We start from the raw sequence: 17699 nt of genomic DNA on the forward strand, positions 1-17699 counted from the left end.
TTTGTTGTCTGGATTGTTGATGATATTTCTGTCTTCTCCATGCCTTTGGGTTATTTCAGAAAGTTCCTCTCCCAGCCCTGAGTGTGTCAGCGAGTGTGCGTCAGCTGCTCTCTGCGGGGAGAAAGTCTCGCATAAAACAACCCTAAGATCCCTATCGCCTCACATCACCCACGTCCCATTGTTCTGCCCTTTTGCTTCTTGGCATATGCTGGTCACTGTATGTATACAATTAAAAACACAAAGCAGCCCTCTCTTGTCCGAAGGGTCTGGAATATCCCAGGGTTTTCGGAGGAGACTTTGGAAGTGGACAGAACTGTTTCCTTCCCAAAGTGAGGTTATTGTGCTCAAAATATCTCCTAGTAGTTTATTAAAGGAAACCACAGGATGGGGTCAGAGGCAGTCTCTCCTGTCTGCAGTCTCCTGTCTTGCCTCTTCTTTCTAGATTTTTCTCCCCTGTCAGTTCGTCCCCAGATGGCTTGCTGTCCCCGGGGGTGGGGGTCGGCGGTGGGTTGGGGGGGGGGGCAGGCCTGCTTCTCTGTCCTGGCCTGGAGTTGGAGCAGTGCGGCCTCACGATGGCCCATCCGCACTCGTCCCTGCGGGGCGTTAGGAAGGAATTTGGGGTGCAGAGTTCCGTGAGTGACTAGGATTAGGCCAGTCGGGTCTGCAGTCAGACGAGAAGTGTGTGGGCAAAGAGAACTATTGTGTGAGGCTCCTCCGGACAGAAAGCCCGCCTTCATCTTTTACTGTGCCTAATGGACAATTGAGACATTCAGCTTATGTCTGAAAGGAAAGTGGGCCGGAATGGTCTAGCAGACCTCCCAGACGAAGGCTTGTAGGAGAAGCAAATACAGACACGGATTACCAACAGGGGAAACAACCAGGGCAGAGTCCTGGGAGAGAATGTTTATTTCCTTGCTCTCTAGGAGGGATTTGGAAAGAGCCGTAATCCTGGGTTAGGAGTAATTTGTTACAGCAAGATGATACTTGAGTGGCAGGCGGCTTCTGGCTGAGGCAGCAAGACTTGTGTGCAGGGGGGTCGGGGGCCTCCAGGAGGTCAGCCTCACTAAATCTTCACCCTGGCTCGGGGGTTTTTTTCCTCCCCAAGCAAAATGAACCAGAGGCGCCGCTGACCTCTTGGCTTCCTGAGGGGAGCGTTGCGAAGCATCTCCACATGCTTGTCACAGACAGCCTCGGACAATAAAAATTTGGACAGGGAGACCTTTGCTGGAGCCACCGACCTCTTTCAAATGTGACAAGGGGAAGCAAAAACAAAAGGGAAATGCAGCGCGTGCTTCCCAGTTTCAGCTGGACTTTGAGGACAGGAGCCGAGGTCTGTCTCGCAGTTTTGTTCCCCCGTCGACTGACTAAAAGCGCGTTAATTGGTTGCTTGTTGACTGCCAAGACTCGCGTTGTCTTTTGTTGCTGTGGAACAAGGGGGAGAGAAACAGGACAGAATACGGAGGAGAACCGAGTCGTAGAAATCCCAAGTCTTGAGAGCTGCTGGCTGTGGAGAAAGAAAGCCCTCTTTTAAGAGTTCCTGATTTTCCTATCTGCCGCAATCCTGCCGAGTCATGGGTGGAAAATAACCCTCCCAGGTCACCAGGACCCTGTTACTCTCTGGCTTTGCGCTCTCAGAGGTCATCTCTGCCATCTGGGAGACTTGGGACTTTGGGCTTTTAACTCCCCCGCACAGTTGAAGGAAGAAGTTAACAAATCTTAACTGTCCCGTCCATTTACACAGCGTATCCTCTGGGGTGGACAATACGGCGAGGAAGTCCTCTGGGAGACTCGGCAGGTGATTCCATGCCCACGTCGTAGCTAGAGAAACTGAGGCGCAAAGCTGGCTTGGCCTGCCTGAACCCACAGGGTGATGGGGAATGGGCTCTGAGAGGGGTCAGGTTTCTGCTGACTCAAGTGCTCCCCTCTGTTTGGTTTGCCTTGAAACAGACAGTCATCACCCACTTGGGTAGTTGTCCGCTGTGTCTCTCCCTCCGCGCATTTCATCGGGGGTGTGCTGTGTTCTTCCCAGCCTCTTCGAGCCTTGGCCTTCCCCTGCTGTGGAAATGGTCCTTTCCCAGGATCCTGCCCCAGCCAGTCACGTCTGGAAGCTGCTTGTTTCCCAAGAAGCTTTGGAGGGTCAGATGTTTCTTGAAAGAATAGGTTTGTTCACCTGTTTTTTCGGTTCCTTCTTTAGGCGGTATGGCATTGTGGGTGGAGCCTATGCAGACGTGACCGTGTGCCCTCCCCTGCCCGCTTGATTTTGAAATGAGTCTGATAACCATCAAGTGCCTTGGTGCACTTTTTTGTAATTCACTTTAAAAATCAAGATATAATTTACATACCATTAAATGGACGCTTTTAAAGTATACAGTTCGCCGGTTTTAGTATATTCACCGTGGTGTGTAAATGTCTCCACTATTTCCAGAACAGTTTTGTCACCCCCAAAGGAAACTCTGTACCCACTAGTAATCATTCCCCATCTCCCCTCTCCCAGTCCCTGGCAATCATTAATTTAATCTCTGTCTCCATGGAATTGTCTAGAATCCTATCATATGTGAACACTTTGGTCTGCCTTCTTTAAGTTAGCATGTTTCCTAAAGTCATCCTTATTGTAGCATGGGTCAGTATTGCCTTGTTTTTATTGCCAAATAATATTCCAGTGCACAGATAGACCACCATTTCCCTGCCCGTTTATCAGCTGAGTCTCGGGTGTGCTCTTACCCCAGTGGACCCCATATTTGCTGAGCTCCCGGTCCACCTGCCACTCCGTATCTTCCAGCTGATTTTCCTGGCCTGCAGGTGCCTCTATCCACTTGAGCACGTGTGTAGGCAAGCAGGTGTTAACTAACACATTCCAATCAGTTGGACTGTACTTGGCCTTTTTTTAAATAGAAAGCAATAATAAAAGAATGTGGTGAACAGAGTAGGTCATCTTTGGTCTGGCTCTTAATGTGAGGTTCCTCCAGTGGCATGCGAGCATTCGTTATTTGCTAGTTACCATGGGGGGCTGTGGGGAAGGAGTTTGCTCTACCCTGTCTGGGGGTGATGATGGGTGACCTGTTGGAACGGGATAGGAGGGCGAGGGCTTCTGCTCTCAAGTTCTTCCAGTGGCTTCTTGTCCTCTGACCCATGGCTCAGGGACTTGGCTGCTTTTGGTAGGGCTGTCCTTGGCTTGGGATAGATCCATAGCCCTCTGTGGGGGAGCTGGGTCTTGAGGCCGCCTGAAGACTCTGCCATGGTGAGTCCTGGGTGGCTCTGGGTCACGCCAGCACGAGACTGTCTCTGAGGCTGATGTCCCACCCGCTCCCTGTGTAGGGGTGCGTGCTGCACTGTCTGTTTTGTCCCCGTGCATCTCCTTTAAGAGATTTTAAGAGTCCTGGCCTGAAAATACTAGAACTCTACATTCTGGTTCAGAATCCCTTCATAACTGCGGGACTAAGCCACTTCATTTCTGCTTTTCTTCACTTTCGTAGATTTTTTTAAAGACATTTATTTATTTATTTTAGAGAGAGAGCAAGAGTAAGTGGGAGACAGAGGCTGAGGGAGAGGGAGAAAGAGGATCCCAAGCACTGAGGATGGAGCCTGACTTGATCCCGTGGGGCTCGATCCTGTGACCCTGAGATCACAGCCTGAGCTGAAATCGGGTCTGGAGCTTTTCTGCTTTGGCTACCTAAAAAAAATGGAGTGACAATCACTATAGAAGTTTAAAACAACTTTGGGAAAAATGGAGCCTGCAAACAGACAACGTGCTCAGTATTGATACTGCCCTGGTTTCGGTACTTTAATCTAATTATTGATAATTGGTGTCACGTGACAATTACAGATGCTTGGGCCCACTCCCAGATAGTTGGATTGAGCAGATCCAGAGTGGGACGGGGGAAAGTCTCACTCAAGGAGCCAGCAAGGTGTGGGACCATGTCAACATCAAGAATTAAATCTTCTTTTATAATATTTCTACTTCCTTGGGTTCGTCCCTATACTATTGGCTAGTTTATTGTCCCATTGACTGGTTCTTAGATGACTGCTCTAGGCCTCAGTAATTAGTCCACACTGGACCCAGAGCATGAGCTTTCTGAGTGCTGCGGTAATTTGTGTGTTAGAAGAGAATGGAACTTTTGAGTGAATTTCCTCAGTTTCCTTCTTTCCTTCCTTTGGTAATGAATTTCAGAATTCCTGTTCGTTTTTTTTTTTTTTTTTTTTCTGTTAGCCGTAGAAAACAGAACATGGATTACTTCTGTTGTATGTCTCTTCTAAGCAGGAAAGCAAGTGGGTATAAAGGTGAGGAGAGGCTAGGTTATGCTGTCGTAAAAAACATCTCCTAAATCTCAGTGGGTTATATCAAACTGTTACTTACTGCTCAGACTACGTATCCGTCCCTGGTGCTGTTAAGGCTCTGCTCCGTTCTTCAATCTGGGTCATAGGTTGGTGGAAAAGCCACCTTCTCACGTGCTCTGCATTGTTGTGACAAAGGAAATCCACTCTGGAGGGTTAAGTGTTGCAGGCCAGACACAACACATGTCCCAGCTCACCAGCTGCGACGAGGCACATGACCCCACCACACCATTACGTGGGCCCGGAAGTACACAGGCCTATCATAGGAGGGTGTGCTTACTTTTACTCCCTTACTCACTCCAAAGTCCTATCCAGTCCTGGCATGACGCTGAAATTCTGGGATCCCTAGTGGCATGTGGTAGTCTTTCTAAAATTTTTTCCCCACATTTTTTTTTTTTTAAAGATTTTTATTTATTTATTTGATAGAGAGAGATCACAAGTAGGCAGAGAGGCAGGCAGAGAGAGAGAGGGGGAAGCAGGCTCCCCGCTGAGCAGAGAGCCCGATGTGGGGCTTGATCCCAGGACCCTGAGATCATGACCTGAGCTGAAGGCAGAGGCTTAAACCACTGAGCCACCCAGGTGCCCCATTTTCCCCACATTTTTATTTAAATTCTAGTTAGTGAACATGTAGTGTAATATTGTTTTCAGGAGTAGAATTTAGTGACTCATTGCTTATAGATTTAGGCCCAGAGTGAGGGAGAGGTTGCCAAAGTGAAGAAATGAAGTGATCGTCCAGATAGTGGCAGAAGTGGGCCTGGAAAGTGGGCTACTGGACACTTTCTCCCTCTTCTGCTACCCCAGGCATGCACAGCCATGATTTTCAGAGTGACTTTTTTGGGAGGATGGAAGGAAGGCCTAGGTCCCAGCCCACGGAGGGGCTGGCTGGGTTTGAGAGGAAGGGCCTGGTGAAATTCTATCCAACTGTGCTTCCCTGAGCTGCCAAACCATAGCCTCCCTGCAAAACCACTGATCTAGGAAATGCAAAAATATCTCAAGGACAGGGGTCCTTGTGAGGGCTGGTGACATGAAAAGTTTTGGTTGTTGAATTTTTTTGTTTGTTATTTGCTTGTTTTGCTCAGTTACCCCTTTAGTACCAGTGGCCTCAGTAGCTCTGGTAGAAATAATTTTCTAGTAGCTTTGGAAGAAAATAATTTAATGTTTGCCTAGTGACCTCGTTAGGGGGAGGAAGAGAGCTGATAGGAGCTGGAGAGAACGGTTCATTCCTTTGGGGCCACTGGGCCATGTTCCCTGTGAGATACTGGTGTGCAAACACACCAGTGGCCTGGAGGCCTACACACAAGAAGGCCAGCTGACCCAGGGCCCTCAGGTAAGCTGGGTCTCGATTCTACTGGCTTCAGTTGCAACTTCCTGCTAGTTTATCTTATAGGATTATAGTGAATGTGGTTTTGAACTCCAAAGGGCTCCCTAAATGTGAAGCCATACCGTTATGACCCTTTGGATTGTTAGGATGAGGAAGAAAAGGGGAACTGCAAGGATTTCATTTAAAAATCTCATAGCAACTGACTCCTAGAGATAGAAGGCAGAGCTATTAAATTGTTGCTTTACATGAGAACCTGATACCCCTCCTTTCCCCCATATGCCTTTTATGTCGAGAAATGGATAGTGACTTTAAGGGAAACATTCCTAAGTTCCTACTATGTTTAGTGTTACTTAAAAAAAAGGGGGGGGGAATAAAGTCAATCCTAGCTTCTTATTTCATTTTCTTCTGTGGCTTTTTTCCTTCTCCAAGTTCAGAATGTACCCAGCCCTCGAAGTCTTTGGTTTTCTTTCCTTTGTTAACTATAGTATATACTTGCATATGTTATATCCCATCTAGCCACAATCACACGTTCCTGAATTTTCTTTTTCTGTAAGAAAATTTTATGGGCAAATAATGCCTCTTTAACTAGAGCCTCTATCTTAGGCTCTTATGTGGATATTTCAAAAGAAGTAATTCCTGGGGCACCTGGGTGGCTTAGTCGGTTAGGCGTCTGCCTTTGGCTTAGGTCATGATCCCAGGGTCCTGGGATCGAGTCCCTCATCGGGCTCTCTGCTAAGTGGGGAGTCTGCTTCTCCCTCTACTTCTGCTTCTCTCTCTCTCTCTCTATTGAATAAATAAGGAAAATCTTAATTAAAAGAAAAAAAAAAGAAGCAATTAACTGAGAACAAAGCAACCTAATCTGTGTCTCCTGCCTCTGTGGGAAAATTGCTCAAACCGATGTTGTAATGGTGGCCGTGCGGGTCCTTCAGGATTCTGATGACTTCTGGTGACGTTGCATTGTGAGGTATATGCGATCTATGCTAGCTTTGGGAAACCTGTTGGTACCTGTATGATTCTCAGGGTAGAACAGAATATTAATCACTGCTTCTATAATTTAACTTTACTGGATATATTGGGTTTCCCTGACCCCCGGGACAGAATTACTTATTTATAGAAGATGGGCTGAATTTTCCATCTTCCAGTTCTGAGAAATGAGGTAGGTTCTGAAGAGAGAGCCAAATGTGTTCTTTAACAGACCTGTGTGTGTGTGTGGGGTGCTGCCCCTTGAGGCTGTGCCTCCCAACGTGAGCCCCTGAAGAAAGGCGTGTGTGCTGTTGGCGATATACTTGGGCTTCCTGTTGTCTCACTCTTGGAGTTTTTCCATTTTTCTTTAGCAGGAGTGGCTTTTGGTAGCCTTTTCTTTTGTAAAGTAGAGGGGTGTCACCTTACCATGATGCTTTACCCCTTCTGGCTGGCGCATTTGGGGCAGATCAGCATGGCCTCGGATTTGGCCATGAAACGTGGGTCAACGGTCATCTCGCAGAGGATGAAGGACTTGTGGGATTGGATGTGAGAGGTCCCGGCTTGTGGTCTCTCGGGTTTGGGTGTTTGGGCAAAGTAGTGACTTTCTGTTTTATAAGAAACACAACACAGGTGCTTCCTGGGGCTTGGGAGTTAGGACGACTCAGGTGTTGTGATTTTTCATGAGGATGGTTTCAAATGACTTTAAATTCTTGAAAAATGGATTTTCCTAGGAAGAAGCACACCTGCTGAGAAAGCTGGGATTGAAGAAGCTGTTTTGTTGTTGTACTTAGGTCAAGGATGCCTATCTACCAGGCAGGGGAGGGGAGCAAGGCCTTCCTGGTGTTTAAAATCAGTCCTTTTCTGGGTGATAGGTTTTCCATGGGGCCTAGTTTTCCAGAAGAAGCCAGTTTTATCTCCGTTTAGCGGTCTGGTCAGGCCCCATGGTGGCCCCCGCCTCCCCATCCTGCCGGTGACCATAGCTGATGCCATCTGTTGGGGGTGGGCAGCATTGGCACCGGTTTCATTCCAGGCTTGCGATGTGCGAGAGCGGTACACACCGAAAGGCTCTGGGGAGGGGAGCTTCTCAACCTAGAAACGTGATTCCCAAAGCCCATGAGGCACATTGCCCATGACCTGTGGCATTTCTGCCCGGTGCTCTTTCCAGACGATTCGATGACATGTGACACATTGCCAGTCTTTCCTGGGAAGTGGGAGAGAACTTTCGAACACGTGAACCTTTTCCAGTCAGAATTGCTCAGGGCTTTTCAAACTTCCATTTTGGAAAGGAGGGATAGTTATTTCGGAGAAGTTGTGGTCTAGTGGGTAGACCTTGTGACTGGGAGTCACGGCTGGAGAGCTCAGATTCTTTTCCAAGGTCTTCTCCCCAAACTGGAATCTGCCAGTGACGATTCAATCCAAAATGTCACCTTTGGGCCACTGAAAAATTGTGTTTGGCTGTCTGGATTTTAGGCCCAGTGAAGGAATGTATCCTGTCTGACATAAAATCAGGTCTTATACATTCATTCCATAAGCCATGGGTGGCAAACTGTGGCCCAGGGCCAAAGCTGTCCTGCCACCTCTTTTTGTATAGCCTTGAGCTAAAAATGGTTTTTATTATTTTTGAACGGTTGGAAAAAACAACAACAACAAGAGAAGAGTACTATTTTGTGACAGGAAAGTCCTATGGAATCTACATATCAGTATATATAAATAAAGTTTTATTGGAACATGGCCATGACATAGTAGGAACAGGTATTGCCCACGACTGCTTCTGTGTTGCCGTGGCTGAGCTGTTAGGACCAAAACCAGATGGGCTGCAGAGCCAAAGATATGTATGTCTCTGGCCCTTGACAGAAAAAGTTTGCCAACCCCGTCCTGAACAAGTAAGGGGACGGACTCCCCTTGCCTGTCCGTCTGTGAGACGGGCTGACAGGAAGTGCTGCCAAGCTGCTTTGGTATTTTATCAGCCGTGTGGGGTTTCCTGGGAACCTTCTTATCAGCATCATCTTTGGCCTTTGAGTTGCCCTATTTGTTTAGGAGACTAACTTTTGTACGGAGGCCTCTTTGCCCTCAGATAGATGCAGGATCTTGGAGCCGCCCCTCCTTGTACTGAAAGAAGCTGGACCCGCGATAATGGGGTGACTTTGTTGGCAGCAGGTTCCCTCAGGCCCACTTGTACCTAGATCCTGGGGGGGATCCTCTGATTCAGAAGATCCCTCCCCCTCTGCCTTTCCTTGTCCTTTTAATTTTTTTTATTGGAGGAAGAGGGGGAGGAGAACTTTGAGTTGCATATCTTTTTTTCTTTTTTCGCTGACAATTTAACAGGCGTTTTAAAGAGCCTTGATTCCGCTCAGACTGTGGGTTTTGTATATATTTCGAGACTTTGTCCACAGGTCTGAAGCTTAACTTAAGCTCCCTGAGACATATCATAAAATATGATTTGGGGAAAAACCCTAATGGGCCATGAGCAGAACATTAGTATTAAACAAAGGATGAAACACTTAAGCCAAGATGGCCTTATATATTTATTATTATTTTTTTTGCAAAATGCAAGTTGAGCAGGACTCCATTTCAACAGTTTTCAATGCAGGAATTCCCACGGCCCCATTTGATTGCAGTTTGCTGAAAAGTTTAATGTTTTTGTAGGCAATTCATAATTTCCACGTTGAGCGGCCTGAAAGGAAGGGAGCTGGAGCGCAGTGTTGTTTTTATAGTGGGATGGTGGGAACTTTTTTTTTTCCTTCCCCAAAAGGATATAAAACCGACGTTGGACCAGGGGGAAAATGTGGCATGGCGTTCCAGCCCTTTCCGTAAACCTGAGATGCCTCCTCCTTCGGGTCTTCCTTTAGGACCCAACAGAACAGAATTTCTCGCTTCTTAGTGTCTCCAGGAAGGAAAAGATTTTCCTCTAGGCTCTAATCGGACCTAATTTCCTTTTTCTTCCCTTTATTTATTTATTTTCCTTATTAATAAGGACCAATTGTAGAAGATGAAGGAACCTGGGAAACCCATCACTTTTGGAGGAGGTTAATAACTTCCTTTAAAAAAATCCTGACATAATACTTATTTCCCCAGAAGGAACCTCGTCAGCCTGAATGCCAGTTATTTCCAAGGGACGGGCACAGATTTGCAGGGGCCCAGCCTTTCTGTGGGATCAAGTTGCACTGGGAGAAAGAGGTTGAGGCTGTCACCGTGGAGTCCTTGCAAGCCAGCAGGACTGGGGCTGTCTTCCTCCACCATCTGGATTTGGTTAGCTCTCTCTGGGCAGTGGGGCCGAGTCTCATTTCCTCCAACCAGTAATGTTATATAGGCAGTGATCCTGGGCTGCCCTAACATAATTGAAAATTATATGTATTGTAGGCTCGGAGCGCTGAAATGTAGGCTCATAAAAATAGTGGTGCAGGTAGCCTGCGGAGATTGGATATGGCACACAATGAAGCTTTTATGTAAAATAAGAATTATAAGACTCCGCGTTAATATTGCATTATGGGTATGACAGTTCTCTGGTGGGGTCCTCAGGGCAGGTCTGTCACCTTAAACAAAGCCTAAATTTCCGAATTCTATGGAGCAGGGATTTGGATGCAATCAAATCTGTTTTGCAGATGGCCAAAGATGGGAACCTGTCTGTTCACCTAACCCTGCCCACTGAGGGTAGCATGAGGCGTCGGTGTGCGGCACTCAGCTGGGTGTTTTTCCTCACATGATTTTATGAGAGGAGAGATGAGTATTGGCAGGTGTCCATTTTGGTTGGCCTCAAGGAACTGATGCTATTGAGTGGTTCTGACCAATGAGGCTCGTATATTTATGTGGGAGGTGAGAATGGGAAGCAGTCAGGGCAAGGTGGGGCGGAGTAGGTTCCTATGGCCCACTGGCTTGGGTTACAGGCTGAGGAGACCACGGAAACATATATTACGTTTATTGAGTGGCTCTCAACTTGGGATGCTACGGTCCCCAAAGAAGATACTTGGAAATGACTTGTTTATAAGGGTGACTGAGGTGGGGAGTGGAGTGCCTGCTCGTATTTACTGTCTCTGAGTCCAGAATCCGTAAGTGCTGGCGCAGCCCTGACCTCATCCCCATCCCAGATAGGACATCCCCATCAGCTGACTGATGACAAACTAGAGGTCCATGGAAGCAGAGGGATTTGATGCAGAGTTGTGTGGTGTGTCACCAGAACCAGTAACCAGGTTCCTTCACACAGGAGCCTTCTGGGTAACAGCTCTGAGGTTAAAGTGCTCTTACCTTGTACAGATCTAGGTTGGGAAAATGGCTGTGCACTTTGGTATGCCTACCAAAGGTATACTAGAAGGTATACCTTCTAGTTTTAGGTGTAACTGTGTTTGGTTTTAATTCGCTGGGCAGTTGTATCTTTAAGGAAGCTCTGAGAAAGCTTGTGTGTGGCTTTTGCCCTTCTATTTCATATGGGATTTGAGCCAACCCTTCCTTCTTTCTGGACTGCCCTTGGCTGTCCTTTGCCTTTCTGTTGAAATCTTTCTGACTTAACAAGACCTACTCAGTGCAGCCTTCCACGTATCTTTTCTCAGAAATCCCATCTTCTTTCTTGACATTCCTGAGGCACGATTCTGAGTCTGCCATTTCTACTACACTCTATCTAGATTGAATCTGAGTGTGAGTTGGTTCCCTCACACAGGCATAAGCTCCTTGAGGGCAGACATCTTTCTTAATCCTTCACAAGAAGGCCATGTACAAAGAGTTTAATTAATATTCATTGAGTAAAATTCCCTGTATAATTTATATGAAAACTAGCCATTTAATTTGCTTTGGGACCTCTGAAAAGATAAGATGGCCTCTTATATTCCCTCCAAGCATTAACTGGTGCCTTACACAGTGGGCCTTCAGACATACAAAGGCTGGTGATGTCCTTGTTAAAGTCTAAACATTGTGTCCTCAGTTCTGTTCAGTTTTCTGAAGTTTTCCTGAGTAAAATTGGTGTGATGTCACCCACAAAGTGAAATGTTTTGGTGTTGCTTATACGTGTGCTAAGTATCTCTGTGACTGAGCAAGCCACCTCACCTCACATTTTCTTGTTTGTACAGTAGGGAGTTGGGTCAGTTGATTGTTCAAGTCCTTCTGAAAGCTGACGTATCACTTGTGACAGAAATAACTTCCTTTTCCTTGTGCCATGTATTTTCCACCTCAGAGAAGAGTGGTGATAGACGTCGTTGGCTTATACCTTTAACTTAATTTCTGTGGTAAATTTTTGCATATTTAAGAATTTTCTCAGGCCTTTGAGATGAATGTATAATTTGCACTATGTCCTATTTGTACATCTTTTCCTGAGAAGTATTTTTTTTTTCAAAGTTTTATTTATTTATTTGAGAGAGAGCATGAGCGAGCAGGGCAGGGGCAGGGGAAGAGAGAGGATCTCAAGTAGGCTCCCCGCTGAGTGTGGAGCCCAGCGTGGGGCTTGATCTCAAGACCCTGATGTCTTACTATTTTTTTGACCTGAGCCAAAACCAAACATTGGACACTTAATGGACTAAGCCACCCAGGTGCCCTGAGAAGTAGTTTTGTTTTATAAGCTTTTGGGTTGGATGAGGAATTCCATCCTCAACTACTGGGGAAGTTTCTACTAAAGGACAGTCGCACGTGTATGTATGTACACTCAACTTTGAAGTATAGGATGATGGCATTTTAGAGGTGAAGGTCACTCAAAGAGCAGATCTGGAATTGGTGGTCTCCTAGACACCTCCGGCTGGAGACTCCGGTTTGCTTTTTTCCTTTGAAAGGCCTCTGTTCGCTTCCTTCTTGTCTCTCCCGCATCTCTATGTTTCCCTCTACACGAGGCAGGATTAATGAAATCCTGTAACTTGGAGCCAGCCTGACGTTTGATTGCAAAGACCAAACTCTACTTGCTGATAGTATTGATGTTCTAGAAACACACCTGTTGAACATGAGCTCTAATCTAAGGAAGAACCTGTTGGTGTGGCATGACTTTTCTGTTGATGTTGTTGTTATTTGCATGCTTTTTAAAAATTTTTAAAAGTTTATTCAGTGTTGTTATTTGCATGTCCTTATAAGTTACTCATCTGTGTATCAGGCATCCCAGGAGTGATGTCTTGGGATAGCGGTTTTGCGTTTCTTTTCTAAACTCATTTGCCACATTCATTTTGTTTCCTTCCTCCAGTATCTCCAGATGAAATGGCCACTGCTTGATGTCCAGGCGGGGACCCTCCAGAGCAGACAAGCCCTCAAGGATGCCCGCTCTCCGTCGCCGGCACACATTGTCGTAAGTGACCTTATAAAGGCATTTGCTTCCTTTTACTGCGGGGAGATGAAGAAAATATTCTTTTGTTGATAACGGGCGTTGTTTATCCATTTTTCTCTCTTTAAAATATATATTTTTGGAATAGTCTTGGATATGGCTTATATCTAGAAGATATTTGTTTTCTGGTATTGGATCTTAGTGATTGTTATGCACCCGGAAATTTTCCAGGTCTTTCCACCACTCCTTCCTCCTGGTGTTGGGTTAGTCTAGCCTTGTGGTCTCCAGTTAATGGGACACTATCACCATGGTTTGGGGGAGACTGGAGATGGTGCCAAAGCAATTTAAGAAAAAACAACCTCAGATCCGTTTCTGAAAAACTCATTTAGCGGAGGTGAATTGCAGAAGAGGGAATTAGAAAATTCAAAAGGGAAGCGCTGGATTTGAGACTTTCCAATCCTCCCCACCCAAATTTATGTTAATTGTTGGAAAGTAACATTCTACGTTAACATCAGCAAAATTTTATCTGGACTGATTGATTGTAAAGGGAGAGAAGAAATGAATTTGGAAAGGCTTAAGTTAAACTTAATTTGTACGTCCATGGCTTTGAGAGCCTGTGGGTTTAACAAAGGAAACATTTGTTTTTACTAGTGAGAGACTACAACATAGAGTATGTGTCTACATATATTTTTAATGTACATTTGGATTTTGTAGGCTATGAAAGTGGAATTTATAAATTAACCTCTTGAGAAGATGGCTCAGTATTAGAATATTCTCTTCCGTATGTTTATATCATGAGCTGGACTTCATACTTTTGAAATAATTAATGGGAGACACATTTTTATAACGAATGTATGACAGGTAGAATTATGCAAAGGATGAAATAATTCATGTATTTTTTATTTAAGTACCACAAAATGTTACCCATTAATCTATTTTGCCTCGATGTTACTTGTAATTTCTAAAAATGGCAAAATGATTTTCTTAAGTAGAAAAATCTTAAGACGCATTGTGTCAGATTTCAGGCTCACTGCCTCCTTATTTTGTAGCTTGGTGTAATTGAGTATATATTATTTAATGAATTATGCCTCTGTTATATGAATATTAAATATACGTGTGTGTGTGTGTATATATTACAAAGTGATTTATTTCCGTTAAACCACATCTTGAGTCATTGTGTGTGAAAATGTTCTACAAATTCTTATGTTATAAATGAGGCACAGAGCAAGGTTGACATTTTCCCAGAAGCTTCCTCCTTCCCCCAAGCCTGTAGTAACACGGATACTCATGGTGACACACACTCCTCCAATGTCAAGATTTCAGGGCTGGAAGCGACCTTAGATCATCTCGCCCCCACCTGCTCTCAGAAAAGGAAACAGGCCCAGAGATGCCCTGAGTGAATTGCCCAACGTCACACGCTGAGTTCGTGGCCAGAGCGAGGATGGGACCCAGTTCTCGGCTCCTCTCCCGGGGCCTCGTAGCTTGTTCTTTCCTAAGGGAGTAGAAAGTCACTTCTCCGTGACTGGTTCTGTTCCGTGAACTATGAATTGGGTCATCATCAGACGTAGCGTCCCAGATGACGGGATATTGTCGGTTTGGGTTTCTGATGCAGGTTTCTCTGAGAAACGTGAATGCCATATAAAAACCATTTTAGTCATATACAAAGATTTTTAAAAAGTGCGAGAGTTACCCTGTCCTGCAGGGTAAAACGAGGAAGCACGTCTTTTTCACTTTTCCTGCCTCCCTGCATTTCCCATTGTGTGTCCAGGCTTTGAAATTTATTTCTCTGCTTTTGGAAATGCTTGGCAGGGCTGCACTTTTTTTTTTTTTTTTTTTAAAGCTACAGAGAAAGGATGTTATCTTTAAAATCTCTTGGAGGCTTTTTTTTTTTTTCTCTTTGAGAGGAGAGAACGTGCCAATCTTAGAAGTGGTTCAGAGTGGACACAGCCCCCTGTGGGGGTGGATGGAGGTTGCGGATGGCTCTGGTGACCATCGCCCAAGGGTGAGGGTGGGGCTTCTCCGCCTTGAGAACCCCCCTCTAGAGAGCCCACAGGACCTGTTGGCCCGGTGCAAACCCTAAGTACTTATTTTCATGTTTAGAAATGAACAATCTGAGGAGATGGAAAGACGTTTTGTCCAGAGCCAGTGTGGATTTTGGCCAGGGCAGCTCAAGGGGACTCAGGTTCCTTCATCCTCTGCTGTCTTAGGAGGCGTGTTTTCCACAGCCGCCACTCCGAGCCACACTTCAGATGGAGTGTCCCAGGGAGCCACAACTCCTTGTCCCAAGGAGCCACAACTGGCAACTGCAACTTCTTTCTGCTGTGCTCCTGGGGGCCTGGGGAATGGCCATTGCGTAGAGTTTCTAGGCTGTGGAGGAGGGCGGACTCTGGGAGTGGGGCAGAGCCATCAGCTGGGTTAAAAGGAAACCAAATTTGTGGCAACTGAATGGTGTCTTCCGTGACACGGATTAGCCCCGTAATTGTGCAGTTCTGCAGTCTTCACCTGGCACTAAGGGGTGAGGAGACGGAACTGGAGGGGGCGGGGTTGGTAGAGGGAGATGGGCAGGTCAGGCTGGAGAAAGAAAGGCTGTGTTCGCTGACCTCTGCACCCATCTAGTGGTCCCATACAGTTTGGGGACTAGAGGAGTCCTACACCTTGGGACTACGAACGGATAATCCCCTTTTCACTGGGCATAAGGCAGTGCGTCAGCTAAAATCAATCTGGCCGGCACAGCATGTCTGTATTTATAAAGGGCCCATTCTGGACGATGGCTCATGGGTCATTTGGGTCTGTGTATAGCTCTGCCTTGGCCCATAGAGCCTGGGTTGTATCCGGCTCTGCTGGTGGATGGCTAACTCTCCTCCACACCCTGGGCTCTTCTGCTCATTTTGTTTTTCCTTCTCTTAAAGAAAACGTCCCATCACGCCGTTTCATCAGACATGTTTCAAAATAATTGTCTAAGGATTGCTTCCTAGTTTCTCCGAAATTTGGGCTTATTGTAATTTCTGGGCCAAGTTATTTCATAATTATTTCTAATGTTTTCTTTTGAAACTAGAGAAGTGTTCAGTGTTTGTTAATAATCATTAGAGACTGTGACTACCATCAGTTCCTAAGAAAATAACTTTCTCTAGTACCCATTTGGGGCAGAATTTTCACATGGGGATTTAAACTAAAGCTCTTTGTCAGAATATTTTAACCTAGTTTTTTTTTTTTTAATGTGGTACATAGGTTACCACATTATAAAAAAGTAGATGTGCAGAATAAATATTTTTAACAAATAGAGTTTAATTGATCAAATAATATTTAAATTAAGAAACAAGCCCCACAAATTTTAGTCACTGTAACGGGTAGGGCATCGTGTTTATTAGAAGGCAGCGGTTCCTAGTGTGTGTTCAGAAGAGACGAAATTATCCCCCAGGATGATATCTTGAATTTTTTTTTTTTAACCAGCCACAAAAATAAGAATTTACACAACAGATCCATCTCTCCCTCCATTTCCTTTACTTTCTCTCTCCTCCTACTTCCCTCCCCACACCCCTGAGAAATTCAGGTTCTAGGATCCTCTCCCCTCCAGGCCCATTTTCTGAGTCACATAACTAGCTCCTATTTCATTCTCTGTGGTGTTTTAAGTTTATATTTCTTAGTGTCCTGGCCCATCCCTCCCCAACCCCTGCCGTGAGGGCCAAGCCGTCTGGTTGTGCTAAGTGGTGGTGCTGGAGTCTTGGCGCACTTGCCTCCAGCAGTCCATAAGCTGTGGGGTTAGGAGGCACCGTGTCCACCCACACCACCTCCAGTATCTTTGCTATACAAAGACTTTCATTTAATTTCCTTTGTACCCAGCAAAAAAAAGATTCTGTACCAAAAGTGGTGGTATTTTTGTGTAGTCTGTATCTTACAAGATGGCAAAAAGCTTCAAAAGTTCCTGCCATTTTATCTTGGGGGCTTCTTTTTGAAGTTGATGTGGAATTTTACCTTGGGGTGAATTTCTAGTTGTTCCTGGTCTTATGTGTTTTGTTGTGTAACGAGCTTTGAGGTATGGGATAAGAAAGCAATCTGTATCCCGAGGAGCAAGGCCTGCCAGACTGCGGTGGTGGACTTTTTCATTGTCGTTGTTGTTGTTATTACTTAAATGCTGGAAGAGGGCAGAAAACTTATGAAATACAGCGTGATGGGTGAGCCGCGGACAGGGTCTCTGCTGGCCTGCGTTGAGCATTTTCAAGTAAGTTCAGAGGGCATGGTGAGACTTGTGCTTTTTGTGTCTGAAGAGTTTGGGGGAAGGAGCACCTATTCATAGTCAGTAAGAAAAACTACTTTGAGAACATCCTGTTGGTTATTCAGTACTTGTGGATGTCTCGATGGATTCTGTGGCCTGGGCTGTATACTCGCATCTGATCCTTGAAGCGCTTGTTGGCTGTTGTGCTATGTGCTGGGAGGTTCTGTGCTGGATGCTGAAGCCCAGCAAAACCATCATAGCCCCCACCTGTGCCAGGGTCTGGTGGGAGTAGAGGTCCTGGGACGGTGTGACAGGGACATGAGATTTCCACTGAGACGTTGGTGGGATTACAGGCTGGGACAATTGCCTGAGGAACTGATATTTAAAAGGAGATGTTCAAGGATCAATTAGAGTTAGCCAGATAAAGGGATGAGAGAAGGAACAGGTGGGAGATGGGAGAACATTCCAGGCAGAAGGAAAACCATGTATGAAGTTCCTAAAAGGAAAAAGACCTTGGCTGTGGGAGAAGAGGAAAGCCAGCTACAATGTCTACAGGTCTTGAGGGATGAGGGAGAATGGCCTGGGGTGGGATATGGTAAGAATTTGGTGTTTGTGATTCTAACCATCTGGGGAAGTCCATGAGT

General features: G+C 45.7%; 1 protein-coding gene across 50 annotated transcripts in view; it reads left to right on the forward strand.

Moving 5' to 3' along the window:
- TCF7L2 (transcription factor 7 like 2) overlaps nucleotides 1-17699 on the forward strand; it is a gene marked incomplete at its 5' end in the record, with an annotated part of 195373 nt that overhangs the window by 62868 nt on the left and 114806 nt on the right. For all 50 annotated transcript variants that reach the window (XM_082721421.1, XM_082721376.1, XM_082721409.1 and 47 more), the window contains one exon: nucleotides 12765-12866. In XM_082721421.1, coding sequence (XP_082577547.1) covers nucleotides 12765-12866 — 102 coding nt within the window. The remainder of the gene's footprint in view (nucleotides 1-12764; nucleotides 12867-17699) is intronic.

Source organism: Mustela nivalis (genome assembly GCF_964662115.1).
Source record: "Mustela nivalis genome assembly, chromosome: 2".
Taxonomy (NCBI): domain Eukaryota; kingdom Metazoa; phylum Chordata; class Mammalia; order Carnivora; family Mustelidae; genus Mustela; species Mustela nivalis.